The 26318-nt window shown below is 42.0% G+C and overlaps 1 protein-coding gene across 9 annotated transcripts in view; it reads right to left on the reverse strand.

Annotated features, from left to right (window-relative positions):
• Positions 1–26318, reverse strand: part of KCNMA1 (potassium calcium-activated channel subfamily M alpha 1) — a 1464982-nt gene that overhangs the window by 270162 nt on the left and 1168502 nt on the right. For 8 of the 9 annotated variants that reach the window (XM_086922098.1, XM_086922095.1, XM_086922094.1 and 5 more), the window contains one exon: positions 2199–2292. In XM_086922098.1, the coding sequence (XP_086778224.1) occupies positions 2199–2292 (94 nt within the window). Of the gene's footprint in view, positions 1–2198; positions 2293–8145; positions 8440–26318 lie in introns of all 9 variants that reach the window. The other variant, XM_086922100.1, reaches the window with a different exon arrangement.

Below are 26318 nucleotides of genomic sequence, written 5' to 3' on the forward strand. Positions count from 1 at the left end.
GGGAGTAAATCCCACGTGAGGGGTAGCGATTTTCAAGACTTGGTGAGCCTTGGGAGTTATGGAATGGGCACATATGTATGTGAGGTTGTGGCATTTCGCAAACTTCTCTCCTTTTCCTTCCCACCATCAAAATGGTGGGAGAGTTACTCCAGTCGTGATCTGGGGTAAATGCTTTAACAGAGTGGAACTGAACGTCTCCAAACTTCCTGGGGATGTGAGGAAAAATTCTCCAACGGGAAAAATATTTCCGGAGGAAATAAAAGAAAGAAAAAATGTGCCTTTATACAGAGGCGTTAGCTTCCATAATGTCTACACATAAAGTCTATACTCAGTATAGGATTCCACATTGTTACAAGGACAACACTAAACCAAACAAGCTTCAGCAAAGCTGACAGGACCTGGACAATTTACATTTTAATTTTATCAGTGACCCAAATTAGGACAGGCAGCTGCTCAGCATGTTGAATCTTATCAGAAGCTTAGTGGCTGAATGTGGTTGCTAGGAACATCAAAGTTCTATTCTCTAGTGGAAGCCATTAGAATCCTTTGGCATCACTAGTAATTCATTTGTTTTACGGTAAAGTAAATCATTGTGAATTGTAGTAAAAATAAATAATATTTCAAAGTGGTGCATTTTTTAAATAAAATGCATATATGAGCTTAAAGAAAAAATGGTTCACAGGATATGATGATAGACCGTACTCTTCAAATGTAAAAAAGTAAATCTTGCATTTCACTGGACCTGCCGCGGCTGGTGGGAGAATATACCCAAACAGCCAGTAGCATGATGGTGAGACTAAAATACTCCGCTAGGGTACCAATTATGTGAATGACAATCACTCAAGCCATTGGCTGAAGGAGCTTTATCCAAATAAGCCAATAGTTTCAAGGGGACTAACCCATAGCACACTTTATGTATACTGAACACAAGATTTGGTTTCAACAAACCTCAAAGGGAAGTCACATGACCTTCAAAGCAATGCTGCAAAAAGCTGCGACTGGAGCAGCATTGTTTTTATAGAATGTTTTGTTTTGTTTTATAGAATGTTTTGTGAATTATAGAAATTCGTAAATCTACATCTTTTTGTGGTTGTCGACCTATGGGTGTAGATTTACGACTTTTTGAATCAAGCACCATCAATCAGAATTAATGCAACTTTGTTGACACATTTTGAAGAGGTCGCTTTACATTTTTCAAATGTGCAGAGCGTTTGTGACCACAACAGCAAACCTGAAACAACATGGCTTCGGCTTTAATGGAGTCAGACTAAAATTGACCTTCTCATGGCACATTGCTATCCCTAAGGAGAGGGGAAAGTGTTTCAGAATCGAGACAAAACCCTATTTGTAGCCCAAAAACGAACTATTATGCAGAGTTGGATGGACCTGGAGATTGTACAGAAATCCCAGTTGTTCATCTCTCCTGAGCAGGGTTAGCACACACATTAGCAGTTAATTTGGAGACGGGGAGGTTGACGTTGAAATAACGAGTTGTTCTACTTTGATCAACTAGTAGTAACTTTGAAACCGCTGATGGTTACATAACATGTAAATACACAAGGAACCCTACTACCAGTGTTAAAATGTTATACGGTTAGTTGAAATCCTAAAGTAGCCATGCTGTAAACCCATAAACAGACAACAGATTAAAAACGTTTATCTTTAGCTGAGTCTCCTCAATGCCTTCCCCCGTCAAGTGTCCTCACACACATCAATCCTTCCTCATAGTTTCACACCTGATATCCTGCTACTGCACCTATGCCCTTATAATAGTGTCTCCTCACCCTATCTTTGATCGCTTTTCCTCTTTCCAGACTATAAATTTATGACTCCGCTCTATCAATATGTTTGTCTGCTTTCATTTTTTGGCTTTTAGTTCTCTAATCCAGTCATAATAAAACTCTTCACCAGTGTACTTTACATATTTTCCACCATAATGCACTTTTAACTTTTCCACCTGACAAAAAGTTTTCCATCGCTTATCTCTTTTGTCCCTTCCCCTTATCTTTCCAAGTTTCACCTTTGCTTTACAATCTAATACCCTTTGCCTTACACAAATTCTCTTCAACTTACCTTTGTCTCCTTCTCCCTCCCTGGAGATACTCCATCTTTCATTGGCGTACCACTCAAGCCTCCCCCCCTCCCAAGACTTACTCCTTTTTTTATGCACTGGTCTTGCATGGTCGCCAATATCTTACCTCATCATCTTGGGTGAGCAACTGGGAGAATTTCGCATCCCTCCGTTTCGCTGCTTTTTTTTGGGTGACAAGGCTGACATCTGCTCGTCTTCAACTGCAAACACAGGAAACGTGTGAGAAGGCGCAGATCAATCCGCCAGGCATTCAACACACACATGAAGTAAACAGAACGCACAGGCAACACTCACACGTTCACAAGTTACCACTCCTGACAGCCAAGATCAAACCTGTTAGTCGACATGATCAGTACAAAGGATTATTGGATGATGGCAGGAAGGGAGCCAAAGCCGGACGGAGAGACTTACACTTTGTAAACGAAAGTCAAGCTTTCATGTTATGCTCACAAATATTTAATGTTTAGAATTCCAGTATTTATCTAGATTCTGAACATTACGGATATCATACGTAAGGGACAGGATAAAACAGGAGGAAAGATGTTTCTGTAGCTTAAGTTCTAAAATAAAAAATACATGTTTCTTGCTCAGCGCCAAACTTTCCCATTTGAAGTATGGACAGCGGTGGTGCGGCGGCCATCTTTGTTACTTCATGGAGGCTCGCGCTGGATCGAGGCGGCCGTAACTGATACAAGGCTTTGGTAGTGAAGTACAACAGCATACGTTGCGCATGCGCTCTACCTTATTCCTTCTTGCCCTTATGAAAAAAAATCCCTAATTCTCATTGTTTATATATCATTTTCGTTATATTAGGAAAAAAATTACTGTCGAACCACTTTACAATTTGATCATCTTCTTAGGAAGTCGCAGTATTAGTAAATGCTATGAAGCAAAAATATAATGAATACACAGAAAAAATATAGACAGCCTTATGTTATTTTGATTTGTAAAGCGCACTAATGACCCGAGAGAGTATTCAGGCGCTTGCGCAAGTGTGTAGGTTTGTGGTCCCCAATGTGCTTATAGGAAAAATCAGGTCTTCAGCTTCTTGCGGAACTCAAGAATTGAAGAGCAGACTCTGATGTGTTGAGGGATGTCATTCCATGCCTTGGATGCGATGTAGGAGAATGAGCGACCTTCAGTTTTGCTTTTGCAGATGCGGGGAATGTGTGTGAGAGTGAGGCAGAGCGTAGGTGTCTGGTTGGTTGGTGAAAGTTTTCAATCTTTTTAAGTAATAAATGTGGCCACTTTTTTTGCTGTAGATACAAATAGTCCTACCTATTCTTGTCCTTGCCCCAGAATTATTGTTCTTATCTCTGGGGCAAGGACAGGAATAGTTAAGACTATTAGAAGGAATTCATTACATCCTGAAGCTTTGCTCTGATGACAATGATGCAAACATATTTGCCTTTTCTAATTTTTTGGTTTTGGAAAAACTAGTCTGCACAACCGGCTACTAAAATGTATGTACCACCCTGGGGGCACCTCTAACACCAGCATTTGTATAGCATAAGAAAAGATCACCATGGCACCATTATCTTATATGGCAGATTTACTATGAAGTATATAAACTACTCTGTATTCTAATAACTTGTAATTTACAGCCATCCTGAATATGATATGTATAAACAGATGTCAAACTCTAAAGATGGCCCTAGATCTATACTTCTAATATGGCAGACAGGATAGGCGCTATGTTTTGGTACCTTTCGAGAATTGTTTATGCGAGATGGATACATGGGTAAGAAAAAGTTACATAAAATCAAGTAATGCAAAATTTGGATATCTTTCTCAAATTTCACATGACGTTATCTTTCTGAGATGTGCTGAAGTAGCACTGTGCTTCTTCTAGGAGACAGATGGTGCGGGGGCTGTGCCTATCTGTGGCTAGCAGTTTATTTCCACGTATAATATAGATCTGGCTACTAATTCACCAGTTGGCATTGAGGGATATCCACTAAAAAACAAAACCAACAAAAGCAATCAATAATGAAACCAACAGACCAGTGAAAATGTATATCCCTGTGTTGTTATAAACCTACACAGGAAGACACTTTTCCATTGGTAGGTGAACTGTGGGATCCTCTTCTTAGTGTGAGGGAGGGTCTCGGTTGTGTGCCTATGAGGAAATGCCCTTACAGGGCCAACAAAAAATTCTTTGAGTTTCTAGAAGTTATATATATTTGGAAAACCCTCTTGTTTGAGGGACATTTTATTGACCATTAGTTTTTTCAGGATGATAGTTGCTTGGCTGAAATTCTCTCGTCCCTCTCCATCCCAGGCTCTACCAACCGTCTACTCTTTATCATTTCCAAACCTATGTACAGTCTTGTATTAAATTATTCTACCTATTAGTCTGCTACGCTGAAATGTTTCATTTAAAACTCAGAGCTATGTCCTCTACAGCTGAGGTTAAGGTCTGTCTCAAAACAACCCTTATTAGCCCATAATCTCTCAAACACTGACACATGTATACCAATCACTGTAAACTTCTTTGTAGAAGTTTACAGTAAACATGACTGATGTAAATGTACACATACACAAATACCTTCCTGCGCATAATGCATTGTATATAATTGGTATACTATCTTTCCAATCTCACTTTTAGTTTATACCTATCACCTGCACTGGTAATTGTCCTATCTACTGTGTTATTCTCATGTAAACCTTTGCTGTAATATATGCACCCATTCATACTTCATTATCTTTGAGGTATTCAAGAAAAAGCTAAAATCATCTGAGTTTGAACGGCATCTTTCACTGTGAAGAACTTGTTCCCCGCGACAGAATACGTAGACTGTCCTGAACTATTAATTGAACCCTTCAGCTTAGTCCATATCTGTTTCTATTGAATCCCATGCATGTAAGTTTACTTTCCTTCAAATTTCTCTTGTCTAATCCTAGAATAGTGCTCTGATACCTTAAGATCTTGTTTACGATTCAGAATTCTAAATGAATAAATGATCTGATCTCAAAGGCCAGTTTGTAGGAAATGATGAACTATTTGACTTGATTGCATAATACCACCACAAGGTCTTGGTGGAAAATACTTATGCTTCGAATTTCATACATCCCTTCACAGTCATTAGGTTAATAAGCGTGGATCTTCTGCACTGTGTACGGTTATGTATACGGTTGATAAAACTGACATATGTGTTTCATAAAGGGCTACAGAAGACAGTGCCATTGGAATCAGTAGCCCATGTCCATGATAACCTCAGATAATTACCATCATTATAGGAGGCCAGAAAGTACTGTTGCAGAGGATCCACCCCCAAGATTGACCAATGACATTTTAAAATTGGTATTCGAATAACTGGAGTTTTCAATAGAGAATGCACACCACACAACAGACACCGCATACAACCACTCACCACACAAGCGTTATCTGAAATTCTCTTTGACCATGTTAAATAGTTAGCCAACACATCTGCAGAAAGTCAACTCAGCAAGCCTTGCGGCAAATTAGTCGGGTCATTGTCACCAAACTTTAAAAGTCTTCACTCCTGCTGAAATTCTGTGCACGTTTATCCGATTTCACCTTTATTTCTTTCACAAAGAAAAATTGAGAGAACATACTCTATGCTTCAAAGTCTTGTTTATATGGATTTGAGCAGTGAAAACTCTCAACAACATGAAGTCTTGGGTCGACCTAGTGAGGTGGTGGTTATATTATGCACCATTTTTGTTCAGCTGGGGTAGTGTGACCACAATCCATGCAACCAATGGTGGTCATGGAATAAAAAGACAGACAGCCTTATGGGGGTGTGTGAAGCTAAACTGCTTGATTCCTCTCAATTATTTGAAAATTTGTGTCCTCAATATTACGGCATGGTTTGATGAACTCTTCTCAAATCAAGTTTTTTCACTATTTGGGTGATTAAATTCATCCCCAAAAAGATGCATAAGTATACTGAGGCAGAAAACACAGTAAAGGTATTTCAAAGGTGAGACTTGGTTAAACAGGTGCAGCGTTGGACAGAAAAAATACAGGGGGTGGTCAATCATGCCTGCGCTTCTGAGAACATCTCTAGCTAATTTCTGCTCTTTTTAATTTTTATATTTTTTGCTGGTCTGAAATTCTATCAGGTGATTTTGCTTTAGTGGTCCCATGGCCATTTACAGATATAAGGGAAGAGAGGCAGCAATTCTTACATAATTTGGGCTAAAAAAATCTCTTTCTCTATAATCTTCACTATTTTTGTACATGCTGTCCCTGATGGTGCCACAATCCGAAATCTGTCAGTTGCTGTTTCTGGATCCTATGCAGCAGGTTGGCCAATCACATCACAGACCATTGTGTACATGTTATAATACAGAAAACAACAAGTACATGTGTTGTTAGTGATGGCAACACAAGTAAGAGCCCATTTCTCACAAGGGACCATCTGAAGTGCTTCAAGGTTCAATATAGAGTTGTGGGATCATAGCGCTATGTAGAGTTTACATTTTTGGAGCTCAAGTTAATCTTTCTGTGGCATTTTTTAAATCTGAGATGGGCAAATACGAGTGAGGTCCTAATATTCCAATTCCCAAAACAACACATTTATCGAATAAACGGGATCCAGCAGTTATCCACGTGGGCAAGAAATCACCACCACTGGAGTTGTAGCTCTGAATAAAAAGGGACAGTTTTAGCAATACCTCAGGTCTGGGCTGATATAATTAATTAACTGATTGAGGTCTAGAGAAGAGATGGGTGGATGAGTCCAATCCTGCCAATATGGCAGGAACCCCGCAGGATGACTATGATGGCTCTGCACAGATTCAAGCGCCAATGTTTTGTTCTTGGGGTGTCCGAAGTTTAATCATATAACTCGGAATTTCTCTGAGTTGATGCGTAAACTTTACACAGAACAAGTCGGAAAAAGAGGGAGCCAATCCCTGCCACCGTTTACAACTTGTTCTGTTTAAAGGTCATTAACTCGCGAAATTCCAAGTTATACGTTTGAACATTAGACACCTCAAGTAAATAGAGCAGGCGACCGGCTCTGTGCAGAGCCAACAAGATATGGCCCAAGAGTGCTAACATTTTTTATTGTCCTCAGCTTCGATATGACTGTCCTCTCAGAGATGAGAGACTGATGCAGTCTCCTTGACATTCAGACCCCAGCCTTTTATCGACTTGTTTCCGGTGTTTGTGAAGGTCAGTGACTGCCATAGGGCTCAGAAAGAGCTCCATGATTCTTTGCACTCTGGGCAACAGTCATCAAGTGGCCAATGTCTGAATGGCAGGGGCATCTTCTGAAGTAGGAAACTGGAACCAAAAGGTTCTTGTTCCTGCAGCCAAATCTTTGAGTTGCGAATTCTGCCTAACTGAGTTTTTTACAAATCCATCTACTAGTTTGAGCTTTTAAATTGAGGTTACAATGTTGTCTAACTTGCTGGTAAGGAGAACTCTATTAGAATGTTTTGTATGGGCATTCTTTGATCAGCACTGGTCAAAGGGTGCAATTTATTTTGACATCAATCAATCCTGCAGTTCTGGCAAACTGACTGAGCCAGTAACTGGTTACTGTTTTTTTCACATTTTGTGACCTGGTGTCATATCAACCGTTGCAGGTATTTTTTAGGCACAACCAGTAACTGCCCTGGTATTGAAAACTCTTACAGCACAGCTGCATGGATCACTCAACAAAGGGGAAAACTAGTAATGCATTTGCTGGCCGTGTGACACAATGTCATTGATTTTAATATCGACCTACAATAATATCATTTCCGCCAAATCAACTTATCACACTGTTGTAAGAGAGGTATATATTTTCTATTCTTTGCTCCACCAAAATTACTTTAGGACAAATATTATAAGTGGGATTATAAACAGTAAATATATAACTATCTTACAATGAAGTGGTAGGTTGATGTAGTCAAATTAATACAAAGTCAAGCAATATATTATCTGTAATATTGTGAATCATCCCCTATTTGATTAATTTGGGCTATCGTTTACAGCTTATGCTTTGTATAATGTGGGCTGTCCCAGAATTTCAACAGGAGTAAGTCATGCACACTTAGCTGGACAGTCCTATGCATCCATCTCAGGGGCTACCTACGGAGATCCTGGTTCCACCTGGAATGCTTGGAGTGGAATCGGTACTTAACAGGGAGGCTGAGAGCACGTTGCAATCTACAGTAGGTAGACCGCCCTTGTTCAGGAGAACTGATCAAGTGGAGGTGCAGCAAAGAGGGGTTGCTGGGAAGAAATAAGCTCCCCTTGCGGTTATTGACCAGCCGAACAGGCTCAGGAGGTCCGCCGCCGAGCATGGTGCTGAGCTGAGAGTTTGCGTTCGTGTTCTGGAATTCAAAAGAGCCTTTGGGGAAACTCAGTCTAGCCATGGCCTTTGGAGCTGAACAACGGGGAAAAAAAAGACAACGGTAAATTGAATGAATTATTACAGGCAAGCACTGTTTGCAAACCATGGGTATAAAGGCACCTGGATGAATGGTTCATTGATTAAACACAACCGCAACCCATCTTTCTGATCACACCAAGTGCTCTATTCGCCTTAAGTAGAATTCCTTGAAAGACTTTAGCTAACCTTGCACACATAAGCTGCCACGGTAGACTGCAACACATCACAGAATCCTTTGAAGAGAATCAACATCTTAGCAACTTCATCTCAACACCCATACCACGAAGAGTTCTCAAAGACTGAAATACAGGACTGGAAGTGCAGCAGAGCATAAGTATTAATGACTGACCACATATTTGACAGGCCTAGAAGCAATATGACTAAGCTTCAAACCACTATGCTGTCTAGGTAGAAGATGCAATTTAACACCTACCACTTCTCTATGTGGTGGTGAGAGTTTACCAATCTGGGATTACACCAAAGTCAATTTAATGAAATAATGCACAGGAAGGTAGGATGCCCTGCTTTGTGATATCTACTGCTGAATTTGTGTTGCCTGCAAACCAGACTCCTTTTTGACAATATACAATCTCCAGGCTATAAACTTAAAAAATATACAGAAATTTGTGGAGGGCTCAAAATAGGTTAAATTGTGCACAAGTGTTTCCCTTGCAGACATACTGTCATAATGTTCTATACTCACTGAGTAATTTGAAAACCAAGTCTTCTGAAACCGATTTTCATACATTTGTCGTGTGATCGCATAATTAAATGTCAGTCTTGCTTATCAAGATTCATACACTTATGCAAATGTATCGAAGATTCAACAGATTTGAAAAATATTTATAGCATTAAGGCTGTCATTATGAATGGCCCCTTACTTCCAAAGAGGCAACTAACAGCAATCAGCAGCACCATCAAAGTTTGAGAACTGTGGCAACAACCCTGAAAGCAAATTGAATCTCTGAGTGTAACTATGGGGGAAGGTCAGGAATTACCGGGGGGATTAGATCCAGAATTACTGATTCCCCCAGTAGTGCTTTCTTTCTTAGAGAAACCTTAGGGTTCCAATTGTAATCCCTGTTAAGTACACCCACCAAGATTACAGGCATCCCAATTTCAGTAACTCTGGGGAAGGGTGGTGAGACTGAAAGGGGAGAAATCCAGCCCACTAAATAATGAGAGTCTACATTTTCAGTTATGAGGTGAGGACTTTCAAAGCAACCTTGAAATTGTTCATGAAAATTAGCATTGGGTTTCAGAGTCAAGGCAGGAGTTGGCACCATTCAATGTAAAGCAATGTGCTTTCCTTTCAACCTGTAGGTGCCCTTACTAACATTTTTCTCATTTAACTCTCTACTTTCATGCCCTATCTTAGCCTTTTGTCAAAGATGATAGTCATTTCTAACTAATGGAACTCTCATCTGGGTGGCCTTTGGTCATTTTTTAACCAATGGAACACTCATCTGTTTGGCCTTTTGGTTGAGAATCGGAGGATATACAATGATAGATTTGATTGATCAAAGTATGAAACTGCTTCCAAAACACGGTATACCATACTTCAGCTTTAATCCGATGCCTTTGCATGTCATTATTTATGTGAAAAATTAGAATAGCATCTTAGGAACCCACCCGCGAGGTTTCCTTCCCACACCAACTATTTACTTTCAACAAAAAACACACAATTGTCATAAGTTAAAAAAAAAATGTAGACTTGAGAAGTCGCCATTCTTGGGGTGACATGAAATGGAAGTTGGAGCATTACAGAGTGTACGTAGATCTAATATAATCTAATTCGCATTTTGTTATGCGGCCTGAAAATGGTACTCGGGGAGAAATACAAACATTGCAGCTATGGAAGAAATTTAAAAACTAAAATATATTTTAGATTCATTTTCAATTGATAGTGGCTTTGGCAAAAACCCAAGTATGTGCGTAAAAGTCTGAAATTTGCTGGACCCATTGAAAGTCGCATAAATAGCCTACATATGTCTGCTTCGTAAACTTCTGTGCTGTGTGCAGTACAGTTGTTTGTACTGTTCTCTGGTCAAAGTTGGCTAGTATTTATATACTTTTATGCTGCCTTCATTTTTTTTAAGTTACTTTATGAATTTGGCCCACTTTATGCACACCACTCACTGGACCTGTATGCACTGGGATATCTGCCCCCCTTTGTCAAGAAGGTCTTGTGCTTCCTGCACTGTGAAGGACAGAGCAGCGGCTTCAAACAGCCACTTTGCGTGTCACTTATGCCTTTCGCCAGGGCAACCAAGAGTCTGCATCTGCACTGGGGGTATTGCAGATTTTGTAAAAGAGTGTAGTGTCTGAACCAGCGACAGTGAGCCCCATACATAATACCTCCCCTGTGATCCTACTTTATATAGGGTGCACTGCCCTGGTCTGCACTGCAGAAGACCTTTAAATAGGTACTCAAGGTGCAAACCTGGTTAGTATGCCCTATAAGAGATAGTGCACTGACCTCAGGACAGCTGTAAACTCATGCCTGCCTGGGGGGCAGCTCATTAGATGAGGGTGGGCTCGCTGCTTGAAACAACTGGTCCGGCTTTTGCAGTGCGGGCAGCACCTAGACTGTCTTTGAAAGAGATACTCCTTCTGTAATACCAAACTGCTACGGGTTTGCAGAAAATGGGAGCACATGCCATTGCACCACCAGTGGCCCTTTATATAATACGACCCCTGGTGCACACTCGGGGAGAATAGTCACAACTGCTGACTTTAACCCTTTGCCTGCGTCGACGTCACAGTGGGCGTGTGCGGAGGACAGCCGGGGGCCGTCCTGACCACGCCCAGTCATAAATCACCCGCACCGTGGCGGAATTCCCGCCATGGTCAACGGGTTAAACAGGGGTGTGTACTTTAACTCATGTTGAGTTCATAATGTCGGACTTATATCTGATCTGTTTGCATGAAATGCATTGTTTCCATCTCAAGGTAGATGAGATGCTTATAAGCATCTTGCTATACCAGCTGCAGCACATGCAGGTAAGAGCAGTGGGACCGGGTGGAGGAGGGTGGGGGGAAATTCGACAGATGACGATGAGGGAGAATTAAATTCACCTCCTGAAATATTACTGGGGATCATAACTTGGGAATTGCACTTAATCTCCAATCTCACCTTTTTACTTATTGTCAGTAATATTTATACTTTTCCTGTACATTCTCCTACAAACTATTTAATTTGTACAGCTCCTGCACCCATTAATCTATTATATGTGTACATCTCACAGATTGTTTTCACTATTCTTTTATTTTACTTGTATAACATGTTTGGCCAACTTAATATTGAGGGTCCTAACCTGTGACATGCACCTGTCTCTCCAAATCATCATGTTATTTTGGTTTGGTAACTATTTGTCCTTCTTCCAACATCATCTTCCTAATTACTGGTGGTGTATAGCTTTTTCCACATCTATGTATTCGTGATTTGTTTTTATGTTACATGTTGTATCACTTTCGTTTTATCTTCGTGTATGCCATTGTTTGCCTCATATTAGCTTCTCATGTAAAGCGTTCTGATACCTCCTGGGTCTAGCCAGCGCTATATAAAACTCTCAAAATAAAAATAAAAATTAAAGAAATTATTTATTTAATTCCACCCCTGTGTTCGTCAGTGGAAACCCCCACCCCTCCCAGCCCGGCCCCACGCCCCACTGCTCTTACCTGCACGGGCCGCTCCTGTCCTACACGCTGATGACATCGTTATCATGGATTCCACACTGGGGGGACACCATCAACTTAATTACCTATCATGTTATTGTGATAGAATTATCTAACCATTATGATAGTCTGAAAGCAAAGCAAAAAGTCAAGGTCCGCAGATAGTGCAAGATTATAAATATCTTTGGATTTTCCAAGGTAATTTGCATTGGGTCTCGCACTTTTATTCTGTAAACGATAAAATACTTCCTGCACTGCTGGCCCTAGGGAGGTTTACTATGGATTATGTGGGTTCCTTTTTGTGCCTTTGCTTCAGACATATTTGGGTAAAGTTCGTTCATGTTCTTTATGGGAAGCCCTTTGGGTTAACCCTTTAACTTTTGAATATGGGAAAGCATATGTGTAAAAAAGTCAAGAGCTTGGATTTTGCTCTGTCACTGTTGGGTTCAATCAGTGACAATTTGTTTGAAAGTGATGGCAGGAATGTAAGTGGACTGTCGGTCTATGAGAAGATGGAGGAACATTTTAGCTGGTCTCGCGACCTCTCGCTGAATTAAACAAAGTTGTTTAATATGTGTGGAGTTACTGATGAGGCTTTGAGTATCAAACGGTACATGGTTCTCATCAAGATGTCTCTAAAATATACGGTAAACAATAACTCATTTCAGGGAATTTCTGCTTATGCAAGAAACAAGAAGTTTATATAGATGACATCAGTTGAAAAATCAGAGGGTGGTGGAGAGCCAGTTAATATTCGCTCCTACGCTGTTTTAGGCCTTTTACTCAGGTTGTCACTGAAGTAAGTTCGGACCCACTGGGTGAGCGCCATTAACATTTTTCACATTTGTTTTCATTAAAGTGGGGGCATATCATCAAGGGCCGGTGATAAAATTATCGCCGCTTTAGCGTCCGTTTTCGGATGAAAAGCGGCAATACATTTATCACACTATCAGCATGGAGATGCAAAGTGGGCGTTCCTCCCCAAAATAACAGGAGAAATACCGCTAACCGACATTTGTCCAATTATCAAGCAGCATGCTAACATGCATAGCGATAAGAAAAGTAGCGCTAACAGTGGTTAGCACTACTTTCCTTACACCTGCTTTCAGTCTGCCTTAGCCTTGATATCCAATGGAAGGTGGCTGAGTCTGCCTTGCCCTATCATCAAGCTATCGCCAAACGTTGTGTGATTATCGCTGGATTTCCAACGATAATCACACATTTGGAAGCTTGCGCCTGTAATTTTATCGCTGTTGAGATAAGCGTTGCTGATAGCACGCTATCTCAGCGATAAAATTCAGCGTTAGCCGGCGATAATTCTCCTCCCGCTAAGCCCGCTGAGCGATAAATATCGATTCCCCTTGCTGATATGCCCCATGCACTTTTTGCAGCGGCCATTAAAAATCTATCTGTGGCATATTTTAGGCAAAAGTCAGGTGTGGTCAGACAACCTAGCTTTCTATTTTTCTTTTCTTTTGGGCTCCCCGATATCTTTGTAGTCAGGAAATTCTTAAGAACTGTTTTAAAATAGTCCTTCTTTATTACATGTTGGTTAAGATTATGAGCTAGTTTTTGTGCACGTTTTAAATTTGCTTGCACTTGTAATGATATTGGAATGTTTTTAAGAAGTGGGGGTCCAATAAATTAGTACATTATTAAAATGAAATTATATATAGCCACATTAAATCTGCTCCTAGACACATACCCACACACACCCACACACACCTCCGCCTCACACACACGTACAGTGGTTTCCAGGTCAGTGCCTCTTAGAAGTCACTAGCAGCCACTGAATGTTATTATTGTAACCATATCAAAAAGTGATATGTTGACTGACCTGAAAATCAGGGAGCTTATATACCAGGTAGAGAGCTGATGCAGCATTATAGCACTCTGCCGCTTGACAAAGAGCATGGTACCCATCTTTAATAGACCTCACGCTAGGCAACAGGGAGCTTGACTTCCATGTGTATATGTGTACTGAGACTACCAACACAAATGCTGAAGAGGTCTGCCTATGATTGCCATAGTTGACCCACTCATTTCACAAATAAGTGGTCTAGCATGACAGAATATTATGAAAGCCACAACAACACGTGCTTAATGAGCGTTGATGAGCTGCACTGGCCTCACAATGCTTTAGAGCACTCTGTTGACCACTAAAAATGAATAAAGTTTATCAATGTCAAATGCAGCAACTGAAGCTAAGAGCCAACTGTTCATATTCTGCATGCGAACAAATTCAATGGAATTAGTTAACTTGTTACAATAGCCCAAAGGTCTGATGGGTGCATCCTTCGGTATCATATGAAGGAAGTGTATATTTCTGCAAATGTATCACTCCCATTTTATTATGTTACGCAGATAGGATATCCAGGGGAATCACAAGGTATTAGCCTGTCATGGCAGATTCCTTAGTTTCCAAACTGATCTTGGTCTTGTTATCGATATCCATACTACGCACTGCTTGGAGGCCATTTTGGTTCGGAAACACCGTCAACAGAAAACACTTATTCTAAATTTAAAAAGATGTGCAAACGCATACATTAAACAAGCAAAACAGGGGTTGGGAACACCAGTGGAAGAATAAAAAGGGATGAAAAGAGTCCTGCATAGGTTATGTATTATCTATTTCAGGGAGAACTCCAGCTTTAAGAAAAGTCCAGCCCTTTTAGGCGATCATTGAGGCGCTGTTACAAGATGCATTCATGCAGATTGCACCCGCGTCACTGCAGCCTGCGTCGGATGGTGCTATTGGGCCTAGGGAGATGGTTTTGGGCTAATGAAGTCTTTGCCTCTTCTGCTGTTAGAACAAACACATGAGACTTAATGGTGAGCATAGCAACTGCGGAGCTGAAAATTAGGATTCCTCATGGCTGAGAGAACAGTCTGAAGGGTCAGCCACCCATACCCTTCACAAAAAGGATGCACATAAATGCACTGCGGCGGTGTCAGCGCACTGCAATGCATACGCACAGATCTATCCCTAGCTACCATGCCCAGGCATTTTAAAGCAGTATATCATAATGAGGCCCGGTCAGTGGAACTACGCTGTTAGGTTTCGCACCTGGAAGAACTCCATCTTGACCTCTTCTGCATCTTTCTAAGAAGAAATAATCAGTGTGCTGCTGAACACTAAACTCTATAGCAACGTCTATACTTTGCTCAGGTTGGTGCAGCGAAAGGGCCAGCCTTGCAACCGCCACAGAATGTATCCCTCCTCGCCATGGGCTGAGGTCCTGCTGCACATCCACCAGCATGCCGGGCTGCCTGCCCTAATATCTGTAAGTTGTGCTTGCAACATAATCTTGTTAATGTAAACAATCATCAGCCAGGCTTGAACATTTGAGAGCGTGTCGGTTTGACTTAGCTCCACGCCTGTGGCTTCCGCTTCCACATACCAGGCTCTTTCCAGCTCCAGCCGCAAGGCCCAGTAAAGTGACACAGTGCGACACGCAGAGATGTCGGGAACGCTAGTTACTTTCCCAGACTTGCTCATGGATGCAGAAAAACAAGAAACAGGGGTTTTACCTAGTCTTAGTCTAGCAATATGCAGTGTCTTTAACTGGCATCAATTGCCCTTTGTGTACTGTCAACAAATTCAAGGATATATTTCTTTTCAAGCAAGAATTGATGAATTAATAACCCGCCAATTCTTGAGAGATTGTTTTTGTACACATAGGTCTGAAGGAGAGAGTCCTGTGAGTCCCTCTGCTTGAGTAAGTATCGAAGTGAAACACAGGACCACAGGACCAAGAGGCACGGGTTAGTCATTCCTGGGTTAGAAATGGATGTTCCTCAAAGCGCATGGCACAGGAAGTCAGAATCATTTAAAGGTTTTTTTCATTAAGAATATTGCACATATACCGTATAAAAGGTACATGTCACTTCGTAATACTTTCCTTGTAGCTCTATTGGAAAATCCTCCCCCAACAGTGAGCCCAAGGAGACTTTCCAGGGGCTGACTTCCAAACACCTCTAGAGGGCTTCTCTACTGCAGAGTCATCTGCAACCAGATGGGGGCAGTGAACGATGGCGGCCATAATGGAATAAGGTTCTATCCCATTTCATATTATACAGAGGTTTGAAAATTAGTGGGAGCGCTGGGGAGGGAAAGAGCTGTTGGAGACTATCTTCAGAGTGAGATGTTCAGCTTTTGGAGGCTCGGCATGTCTCTGTTTGTCTGTCAAAAACACATTCAGGTCTTGAGGCCTATCCCGCCATCCTGCCCTCTGCAGTGAGGCGCCTGCTCTTGTTGGCCCGCTGGCAAATGGCTGAAGACGGCCCGCACTATGTATAATCCTCTTATTCTGGCCTCACTCTCTCGTTCTGGATCCACCTATTCCTCTATCCCTCTATGAAAATGTCAGAAAGTTTGGAGAGTTGGTAGAAGTCGCCAGTTGCAGATGTCCCCTAATATAAATATCTTTTTACTGTCATTTGACATTTCTATGGCCAACTGATCCACAGCAATTTCCAAGAAGTCAGCTCATCACCAACTCCCATCCTTATAAAACTAATTATAGAAGTAACTGTATTGGAAGGCAGGTCATGCAATGTCAATGAGGCAATTCCTATATTATTCTATCTATTCCCAGTTTAGGCACCTTGAATAAGGTGTTTGACGCAGTGGTGTAAAAAGGTCCCACAATCTCTATATTTTTACTTGCTATTACCATAAAAAAAATCTGCACTGTCAGTGAGACAAGAGGAAGCAATTGCTCTTCAGCCATTAGTATAGTCTAGTAGCTTTATGAAAAGTATGTTTATTGGTTTTGAGTTTTTGGAAATTTCTGCCACGAATGCAGCATAACTTTGGCTCTCCTGGGTGAGTGCAAAACCAACTTTCGTTGAGCACCTTCAAAAGAAAACAAGGCCCTACATTCCAAAATAAACCATTAAACTTTCAGCTTTTTACAACATCTCGAGAATTTGAGTTTTATCCCATCTAAAGAGCGGAAGGTAAACAGACACTTTTTAAAATCTGATGACACCAGGAACCTTCTCATGAAAGTACAGCTCCCATATTCAAAATATCATGCATTCAGTCAAGCTATTTATTGTTTGGTGCAACTTTAATAAATAAGGTTGCCTCGCCTTTTTCTTAATATATTTTCAAAATATGCGAAATCCTAAAGCCTAAGTGCACACAATTACATAAAAAACAAACAAACATCTAGACCATTAAAAAGCAATTAGTCAAGAGGCATTAATTCAAAATATTTCCCCTTCGGGTCGAGACCTCAAAGGAATGAAAAGGAGGATGCATTGGTGTAGGCAGGAGTAAGGAGACATGATAACCACACATCCACCTTGATTTTTGGAGTCATGTGGAGTGTTGAGGAGTAACTCTGTAACTAGAAAGTGAAGAATTTTGCTAGAAAGGTTTCTGTGGTTGAAAGTTATGAATAGAGGTGGGCAAAATATTCTGTTCCACCCGCTCAATTTTGGCAACTCCGCATTACTCTTGTAAAGTGGTGTTCTGGTCAAATTCGCCAATCACCACGTGGTGGAATTTGTTCTCACGCACACCTCCAGAAAGGTAAGTTGGTGAACGTGAGCATCCTCTAGTGCGATTTCCTGTTGCTCGGAGGAAATTGCAACCGTTTGGGGTTAGAAGGCTGTCGCTTTAGTATAAAATCTACTGGAGCAGCAGCAAAATCAACTTAAGGAGCTGCGCCATCTGGCGCATAGTGTTGTTCAGATGTTTCAGGACAGAATGCACTACTGGCGCTAACTCACAGCGCAACATGCCTATTCGTGCCCGTTGGCACCCTTTGGCAGAACTCTGAAGAATATCGCAGAGTTTTTATGTAACTCTGCAGAGCCAAAATTCCGCAAGTTCTGCCCACCCCTAGTTACAATCTTAAATGTGATTCATGCTTCCTTCTGAAAGTAAAAATGGACAGTTACAGGGTGGTATATCAGTTTTCTTTCCATTCTAGATGGGAGAATTTTTTTATTTATGGGACGCGATTTCTTAGCAGAGCGATAAAATAGTACAAGTCGCCCACTTGCTTTTGCTATGTTCGCTAGATGAGTTTTCTCTTGAATTGGTGTCTATCCTATAAGACACAACTTGGAATAAACCAAAAACTTTGTGTTTTTCAATACATCTTATTTTTATTTAGCAGAAAGCTAAGCCTCAGAATCCAAGTTTGGCGTAGGAATCACCCTTTCTAATAGTTTAGGGTAAACGCAGTTTCCACACACTGTGGTACTGTCTCTGGCACATTACAATTTATGCATGTCGGAATGGAGAATTGCATGTGGTTTTGATTTCGATGCTAGGTAAAATCACATATTTTCCTTCTTTTCAATATGTTTTTGCTGTGCAAGTTCATTTAGGTTATACCCGGAGACATTTGTACAGGAAAAAAGTGTTGTTTAAAGCATAATTTGGAATACATACAGAATATAAAATAAGTTGAATGGTGGCACAGCCATCATATGCAAACAGTCCTTCAAAATAAAGACCTGCTGTCCTTTCTGTAAGTCTCATTAAAAACCCTCATCCCTTAAAGCACAAGGACACCAAGTACAACTGTTGGTGATTCTCACTCTCGGTATTCATAGCTGGAGACAGTTTGGTTTGAATGGAATAAACTACAAATGTCAAGTTAAAGTTGATTGAATGGGAGCTAGGTCTTGCTTGCTCAATTGCTCTCTCAGATTTTTTCACCACAGATATTGGATTAAATCTTGGTATCAGTGGCAAATTTGTGAAACCCAACACTCTCGACTACTAGAATTTCATGTAGGAGCAATGTGTAATTGCTTAGACAGGATCAGGAGCAAAACTCCCATGTGCACAGTTCAAGGAAGTCGTTACTTTGTTGCAGATGCTAAGGAAAATGAATCCAATGCCCCATTGTTTGTGCTATCTCCACCAGCAGATCTTAACCATTGAACTCTGTGGACCACCACAGATTCATTACTTGAATCTGAGGAGCCCCATTGAGTCATTATTGGAAGTTGTGCACTCTGACCTAAGCAGTTTCTATGATTAGAACCTCAAAACAATACACAAGCAATACAAAAACAAGTATACTCTAAACAAATGCTCAAATATTGAAATATTTTGTTAAATTGACGAACATAGAAAAAGGTTATACATTTTCAATTTTTCTTCTCTAAATGAATATACCGCATTACTGTATTCATTTTAATATTATTTAATTTTGTAAAGCAGTCACAGACTCCCAGGGGTCCTCTGACCACAGGGTAAGAACCAGTGATCTACACTATTCATCATCCAGCCGGCTAGAACGTTCAACATGACCCCATAGTCAAGAAGTTGGCACTTTTAACCGCTTTGCCGCTGCGGATATTCCACCGCGGTTAGAAAAAAAATTACGCATGAGCAGTTTGGCCGGCCACTGGCCGTCCTCCGCACACGCCCACTGGCACGTCGGACCGCCGGCGGCCAGCCGACGCATGGAAAAGGTTAAATATAGATTGCTCCGGAACTGTTATAGAAATAAGGATTCTTTAGGAAAAGGGGAGAGGAAGGATTAAAATGTATTCATTTTGGCTGGCAGGAATGTTTCTCTAAATTATGAATTAGTGGTTGTGCTGACCAGGTTATCCAGTAGCTAACACAACTCTGATGGTGTTGGACACGCATGGCGTAGTGACCCATCAGATATTCAAGTTCTCCTTTTGACTCGGTGGAGCTCCAGCACAGGGAAAAGGATTAGACTATGGGCAGAAAGATTTCCTGTCTCCCCCCCCTTTTAGATTCAGGCCTAGGCTCTCGGAATGTACAAGAATCCCTCGCTGTTACTTATCTCTGTGGCAAAGAGGGACCTAAAAATCTTCCCGCCCTTCTTCTGAAGAACCAATTGATTCAGCTGCTTCTAAGCACTACAGAGAGGACCAGCTGTCCAGGGAGAGAAACCTTCATGAAACCGTAGTGACTCTACTGTTGCTCACAGTGCCAGTGACGACCACCCTGTAACAAGGATTCTCTTTGCTCTGCTGTTACTACATTTTCATGCAAGCCCAGAGACTTTTTAAGGCATGAGCAAAGTGGGCAATTGCCCAGGGCCCCACCTTCCAAGGAGCCCCCTTGGAAAGTAAACGTTCTTTCTCTGTAGCTCACCTTTGTCTATTTCTATATCGGAACCCCTCTTTGTCTCTCTGCCTACCTCTACCTCTGTCTCTCTTTCCCCAGTGCCATCTTAAAGATATCTGGGGTCCTCAAGAAGAAATATTCCCATTTTTTCTTTACAAAACATATTTCTAAAAGTTTGCTTGATGTTATGCGAGCTACAATTAGCTCAAAAGTGGGTAATACAATTCAAGTTGTTATGAGCTGCGGAAGCCTGAGGAAGCTACAGCGCAGTGTCTGCCGGGTAAGGACATGAAAGCACAAAACGCCTCCAAGGCAGATCTTTAACATTTGTTGGTTCTGTCGGTGGCACTCTTCCTTTCCTGTTGGCAGCTTCCCTATCCCTCTATAACAAAATACATGCTGTGGTATCAAAGCTTGCCTAGGTCCTTTAACTGCCCTGCAGGCCGTGGGCTACTGATCTCTATGTAGGGAACTGCACTCATCACTGTGATGTTGCCCACTGCCCTCTCTCCCTCTTTTCATTGCTCTTCTTACCCTTGCCAGCACTGTGCTGTGTGCTGTGTGCTCCACCCTACACCAGGTTATGAAACCTTTTGGCTCTATTTTCACTAACCCGCTCTGATCCTAAACATATACCCCATTTCTCGACTTGTGACCATGTCCGAAAAAGAACCCAAAAATGACCAGAGGGATTCATGCCTTTCTTAATGTCATGAAGACATGTAAGAATATTGCAAAGTGTAATCAGAGCATTCTGATAATAATCCAGACATGCAGTGTGTAGCAGCACACAGGACTTACACACAAGTTTCCCTTATAACCGGAAAAAGCCACGCTGTATATGGAAGATACTGTTAATTTAAGCAATCCAGGGTATCCCGCCAAAATCTGAATGAGGAATTTAGTCATTAGAACACACCTTCACTAGACTCCATCCCCTAACATGACTTGCCTGTTCAAAAGCCTTCTTAAATGGCTATACATGGGAACCACACAGTACTCTATATAAATTTAAATATCTAGAGGGCCACCTTAAATTTAAAAACCTTGCCCAGTTTTCCTGTACAGGTATAAGAAAGAGTTTCTGCAGATTGAACATTAAATTAAAATTTTTACATAAAAATAGACGGGCATAATACCAAGGAGTGCATTGGAAAACGCACAACGCACATTCTCGTATCGCCGGCTATCGCCATATTTCATCACCGTTTTGGCGCGCAATTATCAATGCGCATCAGGTAGGCGAATTGAAATCCGGTGATATGGCACATTAGCGCATGAAAACAAACGTTGTTTTCACGCGCTAATGTGGGCCTTGATAATATGGGGGGGGGGGGGGATTCAGCTTTATGATCCACACCCCCATGTTATTAATGCCTAACGCCTGGTCAGAGCAGGCGTTGGGAGACCTGCGATAAACAAGTTTATCGCAGGTCTTTTCCTCCCAACGCCTGCCTTGGTAATAGGGTGTTCCCACCTCCAACCACATTTTTCATGGGTTGGACGTGGGAACGCCCACTTTGCATGTCATTAGCGATGTTTATCGCCGACATGCAAAGTGGGCTTGGGCTAGGCTTTAAAATACCCTTGTTAATAGGGCTCTAGCAGTATCGCCGCTTTCTCGGCACAATTCGCCGAAAAAGCGGCGATACTTGCCCTTGGTAATATGCCCCACTGTTCTATAATCTACCCCATGACGGGAACCATTAAAGCTGAATGTACGACGGTATTCCACATGCGTTTAGGACGCCTGCACTCCGAACGCCGCCTTTAGTATCAAGACGTCTTTAAGATGCATGTGTTAAGCACGCAAGCCGTTTTAACGACTTGCCTTAGGTGGGTGCTGGATGTTGGAATAGTTTAATTTACTGGTCCAACTACAGGCTGCGCAACAGTAGGGAAGGTGTTAGACTTTATATCCAACACCATTCCACCAATGCGCCCCCTCTAAAAGCAAGTCGTTGTTACGATTTTTGTGCTGAACGAACGCATGCTAATACTGTTGGCACAGCGTGATTCTGGCTTCGTCCGAAAGTACGAGTCCCATTAAAACTATCAAAACAATGAATGCTGGGTATCCCAAGGTATTCACAGCCTCCACCACAGATTCTTAGGCTACCGTTCAAGGTCACATAGTATCCGTGATCAAACTTGTCCTACTGTGCGCTGAAGCCACTCAAATTCTTCACCAATACTTTATGTAATTTTCACCAAAGGGATAGCTAAATGGCAGGAAATTCACTCATATCGTCAGATTACCAAAGTTTACATCTTTCTGCCTGTAAGGGCGTGGCCAACAGGTATTCTCCATGTGTTTGTCAAGTAACAAAGAGAAACTATCTTGAAGAAGCTCATCTGAAAATCTAGATGGGCAGCATAGAAAACAAGCATTGGCAAAGCCAAAACATCTCACCTTTGGCACCAATTGACATTGCCAGTGGTTTTTAGCCATGCTGTGTAGGATTCCCAGTGCTGGGCAGCATGCCTAAAGGTGAAAAAAAAGCCTGCAACATGATCAGCTGCATCATTTTGTAGACACGCACCGAAAACGTGGGCACCTACAAAATGACACATGCGCTTATTTTTCCCTTTTCATTTACCAATCTGAGTTGAATCGGTAAATTAAAAGAAAAAAAGATAGCACACAAGCCTTTTGTAATAAAGCGGGTGGGGGTAGCACCAAGGAGGACGAGAGTGAAAGCAATATGGAAGGCTAGGGGCCAGAAGCGTTCGAGATAATGTAGGGTGGTGGAAGCAACATGAAGGGCACAGTTGGGGGAAGCAGCAAGACCCGATAGAAAACAACACAGAGCACGATGGTAAGAGGAAAAGCACACAGGTGAGCGACAGACACATGGAGTTGAACAAGGAAAATGCCCGGGCAATAAAGCAATGCAGGAGATCACTTGGGGGAGCACATGGGCGAGAGAGCAACACTGCAATAAAAGCATATGAGGGAGACAGCTGGAAAACATATGCACTCTTATGGAATGCTTACACATAAAGAAATAAGCAGTACCAGAAAAGTGTGCATTGACAGGACCCAAGTATGCAGCCATGCCCGATGGGGGATAAACACAAGACGGGGAAGTAAAGCATCCACATGCTACTAATAAGAAGCAGGTAAATGAGAGTAGGAAATTAAAGACAAACAGTGGGAAGCAATGGGTGGGGTCCGAGTAAACTAACAGTAGGTATTTTCTCCAATAGACAGCTTGAGCAGCCTGGTATGCAAGATCTATAAAAATCTCCAAATCATGTGACGGCCATTAGCCACATTTAACGCATCAAGCACTTGTTGGCTATGCTGTCTCCATCACCTACTGAAAACTAAAAAGCTGTGCAATCACTGGATGCAGGCTGGATTTCGCAGAATCTAGTGGCTCTTGAAGTAAAATGTGTGAGAAAAGGAAGCTCAACATTCTCGCAGAATGGAGAAGACAAACTGACTGCACAGCTTTCCCATTCTTATTTTCAGGGCAAACAAGAAAGTATTTGCTTGCAAAATCTCTTCAATCATAAATCGTCCATCTAGCATATCCTTGAACTTGTGGGTAACCTTCTAACAAATGATTGCAAACCAGTAACTCAGCTGACTACTCCTGAAATTGTTAGAAATGATATCTTACTCTTAAGAAACACCTCCCATAGGAGATGCATTTTGAAAACACCCAAGCAAAAATTAAGCATGCAAAAATACAGCCTTATTAAGATTGTGACAAAAATGTTGTTGTTTAGATGTATTTGAATTATAAATACAAAACTCCAGTGGGAAAAAAAAGTCAAAATTGAAATTTTTATTTCACTTTACGTCATTTTCCTTTTAGTGACCCGATTAACACTCCTGACATCATTGTATGTGGCCTTACTTTCATTGGGTAATCCTCTTAACTGTATCACCTTCCCTCACAGCACTGCACCTCCCCCTTCTTCCTCTTGGTCATTCTCTACCTCTACCACACCCTACCTCATGTCTGGGTAGCCTTTCCTTAGTGGTATTCTTAAACCAGTTTCTTAAGACTGCAGCGGACATCTTGTGTTCTTTGGCTGCACGGCTTCTACTGCCTATATAAGGTAAGAGATTATGGGGCCTAGAGCGGTCGACCTCAAAGCTGGGTAACCGGGTTCGAGTCTCGGCAGGGACCCTTAACAGTCTGTGATCCTGGGCAAATGACTTAATCGCCCGTGCCTAACAAAATGAATGTGTCCATCTGTAATGCAACTGGTGCTCATGTAAAGCGCTCTGATACCTTTGGGTCAAGTTTGCGCTATACGAAACTCTGAAAAAAAAACCTGCAAATTTCTGCAAACTATTAGTTTAAATGCAATGTCAATTCACAGTTTTTTTTAATACACTTTTTTTTTTCTTCTTTCTTGTTAAAATTCTTGTAGGGAGCAACATTTTCTTCAATTTTTTAAATAGTAAACCATTCAGCACCAGCATATTTCAAGGAAAAGGCCATTCCTCAGTTCATTTAATAAAGTGCACCCCCCCCCCACCGCAGCATTGAGACCTAGAACACCCTGTCCACTCCTCACCACTCACAGTGCTTCGTGAAGTTGATCCACAGACTGTTCTCTTTTGCTCTAAACTGTACTTTAACACCTCAGAAGGAAGGCAACGAGACAAAACATAAAAGGCTTATTTTGTTGGAATCATATACCACAACATTAAAAAGGTACTTCTTAATGTTGTCTTGGTGTTTTGTGGGGCCGTTTGCTTTCCACTCCTAAATACAAACAGTACACCTTGCTGATGGTGGGAAGGGGTCCATAAAAACAGAGTACATGGTGTCCTCTTTCTCTGCATGCTTCGTACCGTATCTTAGATTAAAGTGCGGAGGAGCCCCGAAAGCATCTCTAGTTGAAGAGTTTTCAAAGTCCAGTTCAAAATTATATTATGCCATTGGATGCTCTGTTCCCCAAGCAGACATGCTTTTTTGAGAACCTTTTGCAATCTTATGACCTCTTGTGGACATTTTTTGTAAGGTGGTAAGGCAGCATCCTGAAGTGGCCTTAACGTACCGCTGAAGCTGATGGAAAGTTCCCTGCTAATGCCTTTCTGGCTGTTCACTAGCTGACGTGGTTACACTGACTGCACGTTTCTTCGGTTGAAAACAAGTATCTGAGTTTGCGCTCCCAAAAAGATTGCCCGGCTGACCACAGCAGCGCCATTTCAGAAAACACTGATCCTGTGAGCAGTTTGCTGGCCCTCTTGGGAGCTGGGAACACAGCTCTGGCTGAGTCTGCAGACCTTCCTTTCCTAAAGAGTTCGCTACCTACTTCCCACCATCTTGCAAACCAGGCAGCCGCGAGGGACCCACAGCGATCCCGCCCCCAACTGTCAGGAGCTGTTCCAATTCTGCCTACATCTCTCCTCCACCCCTCCCATTACAAGACAACAGATTACCCATTAGGCTGGATATGTTGAAAACATACAGCTTCCACCTTTCCCCAGCTAGCTCTGAGCCATGCAGGGATGATTATTCCAAGAGTCAGCTGTCGCATAGGCTTAAAAACCCTGTGCGATAACTCCTGGGTTCATCTGCCCCTTGTCACAGCAGCCCACATCTGATGTGAGGATACGTGGTGTGGCAGTTTCACTGCAGATTCCGCAGAACGCAGACGGCTGCTGTCTCTTCGCTTAGCAGCCAGCCAAACTGACGAGTTGGTAATGCATTTCTTATCAAAGGTAGTTTCAGAGCAGGAGGGGGATAAAAAAATGTCCTATCAGTTCAGTTGGCTTTTGCCAGCCCTGACATGCATGTCACCAGGATGTCTTTGTTGCTGCTTGGTGAAGGGAGCGTGCAGTCGCTTCTTCTGGATCTCTGGGCAGCGGGAGGTGGGTAAGCAAGTGCCCGGCGGTTCCTGCACCCATACTGGACCGATGAGTAAAACAAAGCACCATGCAGAGAATCCGTTTGTGAATGGCGGTCGAACAAGCTTTGAAACTGGTCTCTGCTGCTCTGCCGCCCCTATTGTCAAAGACTGACTTTTAGATGGTTCAACCAAAGCACCGTCTTCCCACCTGCAGCCGTCTGCGCTAGTCTAGTGCAAGATTCGCCATGGCGTAAAGCAACGGGATGGGGACGCTGCAGAATGTGGTAAGAGGTCCCTG

The sequence above is a fragment of the Lissotriton vulgaris genome, chromosome 5 (assembly GCF_964263255.1).
Source record: "Lissotriton vulgaris chromosome 5, aLisVul1.2, whole genome shotgun sequence".
Classification (NCBI taxonomy): Eukaryota; Metazoa; Chordata; class Amphibia; order Caudata; family Salamandridae; genus Lissotriton; species Lissotriton vulgaris.